The sequence below is a fragment of the Kryptolebias marmoratus genome, linkage group LG8, assembly GCF_001649575.2.
Source record: "Kryptolebias marmoratus isolate JLee-2015 linkage group LG8, ASM164957v2, whole genome shotgun sequence".
Classification (NCBI taxonomy): Eukaryota; Metazoa; Chordata; class Actinopteri; order Cyprinodontiformes; family Rivulidae; genus Kryptolebias; species Kryptolebias marmoratus.
The window spans coordinates 29607129-29613511 of NC_051437.1; the positions used below are offsets into that span (position 1 = coordinate 29607129).

The 6383-nt window shown below is 50.1% G+C and overlaps 1 protein-coding gene across 2 annotated transcripts in view; it reads right to left on the minus strand.

Annotated features, from left to right (window-relative positions):
- Window positions 1-207: 207 nt before the first annotated feature.
- The window catches only part of LOC108228425 (myosin-7B), a 19514-nt gene continuing 13338 nt past the window's right edge, over window positions 208-6383 (minus strand). For both annotated transcript variants that reach the window (XM_037977175.1, XM_037977174.1), the window contains exons 31-46: window positions 6178-6304; window positions 5309-5427; window positions 5019-5215; window positions 4640-4823; window positions 4394-4559; window positions 4178-4302; window positions 3980-4095; window positions 3566-3752; window positions 3282-3491; window positions 2668-2793; window positions 2499-2589; window positions 2318-2397; window positions 1651-1755; window positions 1468-1563; window positions 730-876; window positions 208-578 (exon numbers count right to left, since the gene is read on the minus strand). In XM_037977175.1, the coding sequence (XP_037833103.1) occupies window positions 567-578; window positions 730-876; window positions 1468-1563; window positions 1651-1755; window positions 2318-2397; window positions 2499-2589; window positions 2668-2793; window positions 3282-3491; window positions 3566-3752; window positions 3980-4095; window positions 4178-4302; window positions 4394-4559; window positions 4640-4823; window positions 5019-5215; window positions 5309-5427; window positions 6178-6304 (2088 nt within the window). In that variant the 3' untranslated portion in view covers window positions 208-566. The remainder of the gene's footprint in view (window positions 579-729; window positions 877-1467; window positions 1564-1650; window positions 1756-2317; window positions 2398-2498; window positions 2590-2667; window positions 2794-3281; window positions 3492-3565; window positions 3753-3979; window positions 4096-4177; window positions 4303-4393; window positions 4560-4639; window positions 4824-5018; window positions 5216-5308; window positions 5428-6177; window positions 6305-6383) is intronic.

Genomic DNA, 6383 nt, shown 5'->3' on the forward strand with positions numbered 1-6383 from the left:
TATTTGTAAAATATAATTAAATAAAAAGCTTGTCTGAATATTTCCTCCTGGAGGTAAAACACTGAATTATTTTATTAATGTTTACACTTTAATCTGTCTCTAATTTAAATGGATTTCAGTTGGATGGAGCACTAAGAGTGAAAACAGAAGTTTGTTTTTATTTGTTTGTTTTTAAAAGAGAACCTAAACAAACAGGAAGTGAGACGGTTCACAACAACTAAAACTTTATTAACAACAAACTAAAAAGCAAGAAGAAGAACGACTTTAAAATCAAACCAGAGGGAGAAACTGAATCTGAGTCCAAGGAGCTCAGGAAGTTTAGGTAAACACACCTGGACAGGTGTGAAGGCCAAAGCTCAAACTCACTAATTATCCTTTCAGAATAAAACAGGAAGTAAAGAAGAAGGAACCTGAAAACAAACCAAATCTAAGAAGTCAGGAGAAGTCGAAACCAACTAATCAACCAAACACGGCAGCGGGGTCAACTCGGACTTCCTGTTTCCTGTCGACAAACTCACAGCAAACGGCACACGAGGTCAGCCGGCGTCCGGCGAGGAGGCGGGGCTTCATTCAGTCACCTGCAGAGACACAAACACCACATTACAAAGAACCCAGTGAGGATCAGTCTGTCCGTCTGTCTGTCTGTTCTTCTGTCTCTCTGCATGTCTCTCAGTCCGCCTGTCTCTCTCAGTCTGCCTGTCTCTCTCTCTGCCCGTCTGTCTCGCTCACCACAGTGACCTTGCTGCTGGTTTGTTCGCGGGTTCGAATCCTCAGCTTGTTGACGGTCGTCTCGGCGATGTCGGCTCTCTCCTCGGCGTCGTCCAGCTCGTGCTGGATTTTTCTGAAACGCACGGTGGTGTTGCTCACCTGCTCCTCCTGGTGGGAGGAGGAGGAGGAGGAGGAGGAGGAGGAGGAGGAGGAGGAGAAGAAGCAGATATTTGAATATATTATATAATATAATAATAATATAATAATATATATATATTATTTCCACTTCCCGTCTGAAGCACATTATCTGGTTGAAGTTCTGTAACTTGATCACTGGATGATCGCCTACAGCTGATTAACTTTTGGAGTCAACCCAATTCAAGATGTCCGCCACAGCTAATCGCCGTGAACAAACAGAAAAAATGGCTCCAACTCAGCTACTGCCAGGTCAGACTTGAGTAAAATCTGGAAGCTCTGAAGATTTAATTAATTTTTATCTAATTAAATAAAAGAAGACCAAACTGGTGAATACATGAACAGATCTGTGGAAGGAATCCATATCGCCCGCCACCCGCCGCCCTCCTGATGTGTTGGTCTGGGAGGACTCTCAACTACTACCACCCCGCCCTCTGTGCTCATGTGTTGGTCTGGGAGGACTCTCAGCTACTACCACCCCGCCCTCCGTGCTCATGTGTTGGTCTGGGAGGACTCTCAGCTACTACCACCCCGTAGTTCTGCTGGGTTCGGTGTTGAACGTACGGCGTTCTCAGCTTGTCTCTTGTAGCTCTTGACTTTGGTTTGAAGCTTATCGATCAGCTCCTGCATCCTCAGTAAAGTCTTCCTGTCCTCCTCCGCCTGCAGGAACCACAGAGAACCGATGAAAGAACCAACAGAACCTACAGAACCAACAGAACCGGTGAAGCAGCAGCAGCCGGGTCGGACCTGGGTCGTCAGCTCCTTGGCTTTCCTCTCGTAGCGGCGAAGTCCTTTCTGAAACTCCTCGCTGTTCTTCTTCTCCAGCAGCAGCTCCGTCTGCAGCTCCTTCACCTGCAGCCAGCAGCACAGCTGTCAGGTCAGCCGAACATTCAGCAGCCGAACGTTCAGCAGGAAGACGTTCAGCAGCACAGCTGTCAGGTCAGCCGAACATTCAGCAGCCGAACATTCAGCAGCCGGACGTTTAGCAGCCGAACGTTCAGCAGCCGAACGTTCAGCAGGAAGACGTTCAGCAGCACAGCTGTCAGATCAGCCGAACATTCAGCAGCCGAACATTCAGCAGCCGGACGTTTAGCAGCCGGACAATCAGCAGCTAAACGTTCAGCAGCTAAACGTTCAGCAGCACAGCTGTCAGATCAGCAGCCAAACATTCAGCAACGTTCAGCAGCCGAACGTTCAGCAGCTAATTGTTCAGCAGCCGAACGTTCAGCAGCTTAACGTTCAGCAACCAAACATTCAGCAGCTAATTGTTCAGCAGCCGAACGTTCAGCAGCTTAACGTTCAGCAGCCAAACATTCAGCAGCTGAACATTCAGCAGCCGGACGTTCAGCAGCCGAACGTTCAGCAGCCGGATGTTCAGCAGCCGAGGGTTCGGGTGGTGGAACTCCAGACTCACTTTGGTCTCCAGTTTGGAGATCTGCTTCTTTCCTCCCTTCAGGGCCGTCTGCTCCGACTCGTCCAGTTTGACCTGAAGTTCTGATAGAGACACACGGGTGAATTATTATTATTATTATAAACAACCAAAGAAGTCCGAAAGCAGCACCCTGAGGAACACCTGTGAAGTCAGACTGATGTACCTTTCACCGTGGACTCCATGTTCTTCTTCATCCTCTCCAGGGTGGTGCTGCTGTCCTGCTCCTTCTTCAGCTCCTCGGCCATCAGAGCCGCCTGCCGAGACAAACAGCCTTCAGCTGCAGCGCCACACTCAGCCGGAGACTCACGGGGTCAAAGGTCAGGAGCACTGACGTCAGTGATGGCCTTCTTGGCTTTCTCCTCGGCGCTGCGACTCTCCTGCATCAGGTCGTCCACCTCCTCCGTCAGGTGAGACAGATCCCCCTCCAGCTTCTTCTTCTGGTTCACCAGCCCTGCGTTCTGACACACAGGAAGCAGCCGAGCGGTTTCAGAACCCGTGGATCTGCTCAGAGACGACAGCAGAACCTTCAGCTTCTAAACCTTAGATTCTTCCCCACCTTATCCCCGACCTCGCTCCTGTAAACTGGTTTTGCAGTCAGGCAGCAGAAGTTTCAGTAAAGTGACAAATCATCAAAAAGGTTTATTTTTAAGAACACTGTTTAGTTTTTTCTGTTCCTGTCATGTTTTGGTGTTCCACCAATCAGGATCCCAGCTGGAAGTCCGTCTCTCCTGTTTGTTAATGTTTGACACCTGCTGGAGGCTCATGAAGGTATCAACGAGTCGTCCTCTGGTCAGTGTCTCATGGTGCAGATGGTCTTCTCATGGTTGGAGCAGATGTTTAGTTGTCTCTGAATCAGTATTTGAACGAGGCAGTTTGGTTCGTGTGTTATTTTTATAAAAACCTCTGAACCCTTCAGCTCTTCTGCAGACGTGCTTCGGTTCTGTACCTGTGTGGTGAGCAGGTTGGCTCGCTCCGACACCTCCATCAGCTCGTTTTCGGCCATCTTTCGAGCGCGGTCGGTCTGTTCGAGGATCCCTCTCAGCTCCTCCTCCTCCGCCGTCATCAGCGAACATCTCCGCTCCAGCAGGACGACCTGCTCCTGCAGCTGATTGGTCAGCTGGACTCGGTCCTCCAGCTCCACCTGCTGCTCCTTGACCTTCAGCAGAACACAGAGCTGTACTTCCTGTTTGAAGCCTTCCAGCAGCCGTTTACCTGTTCAGATGAGCGTACCTGTGTCTGCAGGTGTCTGATGATCCTCTGACTCTCAGCTGCCCGTCTGTTAGCGTGTCCCAGGTGGACCTCCATCTCGTTCAGGTCCGACTCCATCTTCTTCCTCAGTCGAACCGCCTCGCTGCGACCGCGGATCTCCGCCTCCAGGCTGGTCTGCATGTTCTCCAGGGAGCGCTGGTGGCTCCGCCTGGTGGAGAGGCGTGTTACTGCACGCCGTGGACGCTGGGTGGGCGTGAGCCGCCTTCAGCTTCCTCCTTTTAAAATTGTAGCTGTTTTGCTAATATTAGCATCTGTTGTGCTAATGTAGGCAGTTTGGCTGACTTTAGCATCTGTTTTAGCTAAATACCTTTAGCATTTGTTCAGTTAATAGTTTTACATTTTGCCAGCTTCTGATTGGCTGCTGTCCTTTGGTACCTGAGGTTCTCGATCTCTTCGTCCTTCTCTGCGATCTTTCGGTCGATCTCGGTGCGGATCTGCTGCAGCTCCATTTGAAATCTCAGAGTCTTGCTCTCCTCGTGCTCCAGCGTTCCCTGGTTGGTGGACAGTTGGAGGAAGGGGGGTTAGCGCTCGGGTTCAGGTGAGCTGGCAGGTGTCTGAAACAGGAAGTGTTACCTCTGCTTCCTCCAGAGCCGCTCTGATGTCGCTCTTCTCCACGTCCAGGATCTTCTTCATCCTCTCCAGCTCATGGATGGTCTTCCCTCCCTGACTGATCTGCTCCGTCAGGTCCAGGATCTCCTCTGGGAAATAAAAGGACTCATATTTAACAGAGAAGTTCTGTAAGACTTGACCCGGTCCATAAAACGCTAAATGTCTGTGTCATGGAGGTACCCTGCAGGTTTCTGTTTTCTCGTTTCACCGTCTCCAGTTGGTCCAGAGCTTCTTCGTAGCTGTTCTTCAGTTTGAAGAGCTCCGTGCTCAGACTGCGCGACTCTTTCTGTGACGCCTCCAGATCAGTTTGACTCTCCTCAAACTTCAGCTTCCAGTCGCTCAGCAGCTGCGTCAAACACCACAAACCCTTCAGAGCTCAGACCTGGCTCTGACCCTGCTCCAGACCCCGCCTCCCGCCGGACCAACCTTGTCGAAGTGCCGCTGCTTCTTGTCCAGGACCAGAGCGGCGGCGTTGGAGCGCTCCAGTTCGGCCACCAGGTCGTCGATCTCGGTTTGTAGACGCTGCTTGGTTTTCTCCAGCGAGGAACATTTAGCCTGAGTTCCCTCCACGGCTTCTTCTGCCACCTGCAGCTTCACTACAAGCTTCTTCCTGCAAGCATCCAAATAAATCTGAGAAGAGTCTGACAAAGATGGCCGCCACAGTAAACACAGAAACTCAGTCAGTTTTACAGACACTGAGCCAGGATTTGGTGTGGTAGTAGCTGAGAGTCATTGTCGTATGTTATTGTTCTGAGTTTTGTTAAAGTGGGACTTGATGGACTTGATGGCGGCAGTTGGGTCTTACTTTGCGTCCTCCAGCTCCTCTATCCTCAGCACGGCGTCCGTCTCGTACTTGGCTCTCCACTGCGCCACCTCGTTGTTGGCTTTGGACAGCGCCCTCTGCAGCTCAGCTTTGGCCTCCTGCTCCTCTTCCAGCTGCTCCCGCAGCAAACTGCAGTCATGGCGGGACGCCTGCACCGCGTGAGCCAGCGCCACCCGAGCCTGCGGCGCCGACACAAGATGGCAGACCACGTCATACAGACGTGTTCCGCTCAGAGTTAGCTACACGTGTTGGCGTTGTCAGGAAAGTCTTACCTTGCTGCCTTCATCAAGTTGCTTCTTCAGATTCTCGGTGTCCTGGCTAAAGCTCAGCTTGGAGCGCTGCAGCTGACCAATCATGGCGTCCCGCTCCTCCAGACGGCTGCGGTACTCACCTGAGAACACGGCAGCAAAGAAGAGAGACAGCCGTGTGATACTTTCTGCTCCTATCAGAGTTTTAGACGTGTTAGGACCGACACGTGTCCTGATGGGGACAGAGTCCATCCTTTCCCAAGGGGAACCGCAGGGCTCACAGCTGAGACCTCTTAGACTCTAACAACTCAACATTTCTGTTGGATCAGTCGGACTTTTCCTGATTTCCTTTTGGCTGCTGGTCCTGTCATCATCTCCAGATGATGCAACAGTCTCCCCTCGTCTCTTATTATTATTATTATTCACAAAATAAGATTTAAAATTGTTCATTTAATACAATTCCAACTATCATTTTCTGTTAAAATTCAGTGTAAATGCTGAAGTTTGTGAAGAAGCTGAAAACGATCAGAACAAAAGCTAAAAGTAGCTAAACAGCAGCTAAATGCCAAAATGAATTAAATTGTAGAAAGAAGCAAAACAGATTCTAAAAATGAAGAATAGTAAGTCTGCAGAAGTAGAAAAGCAGTGGTTTATAGAGGTCTCAGTGCATTTCTGTGAGAGAAACCATTTAAAAAGTATAAAAGTTATAAAAACTAAAAGTCACGTCTGTAACGTCTCGAACAGCTGAGAGGATCCAGGAGTAGCTACAGCCCATAAACCTTTAAACAGGACAACAATCAGCATTCAGACAATAAAACTGTGAGACGGTTGGAGGCAGCAGATCTGAGACGGTTAAACGTTGAGCTCTGATCTTGTTTCTGTCCGAGTTTTACCGGCTTCTGTCGCCGCTCGTGTTTTCTGAGCCGAAACTTCGGCCAGCTGCCTCTGCAGCTCGTCGGCTCGGTTGTTGCTCTCCGTCAGCTGGTCTTCAAACACCCTGCACATCTTCTCCACCGCTCCCTGCAGGATCAAGAACTTTCTCAGGTAAAGTGGCTCTTTCCACAAAGATCACATGACTTCGGGAGGGTTTGGCCTCTGA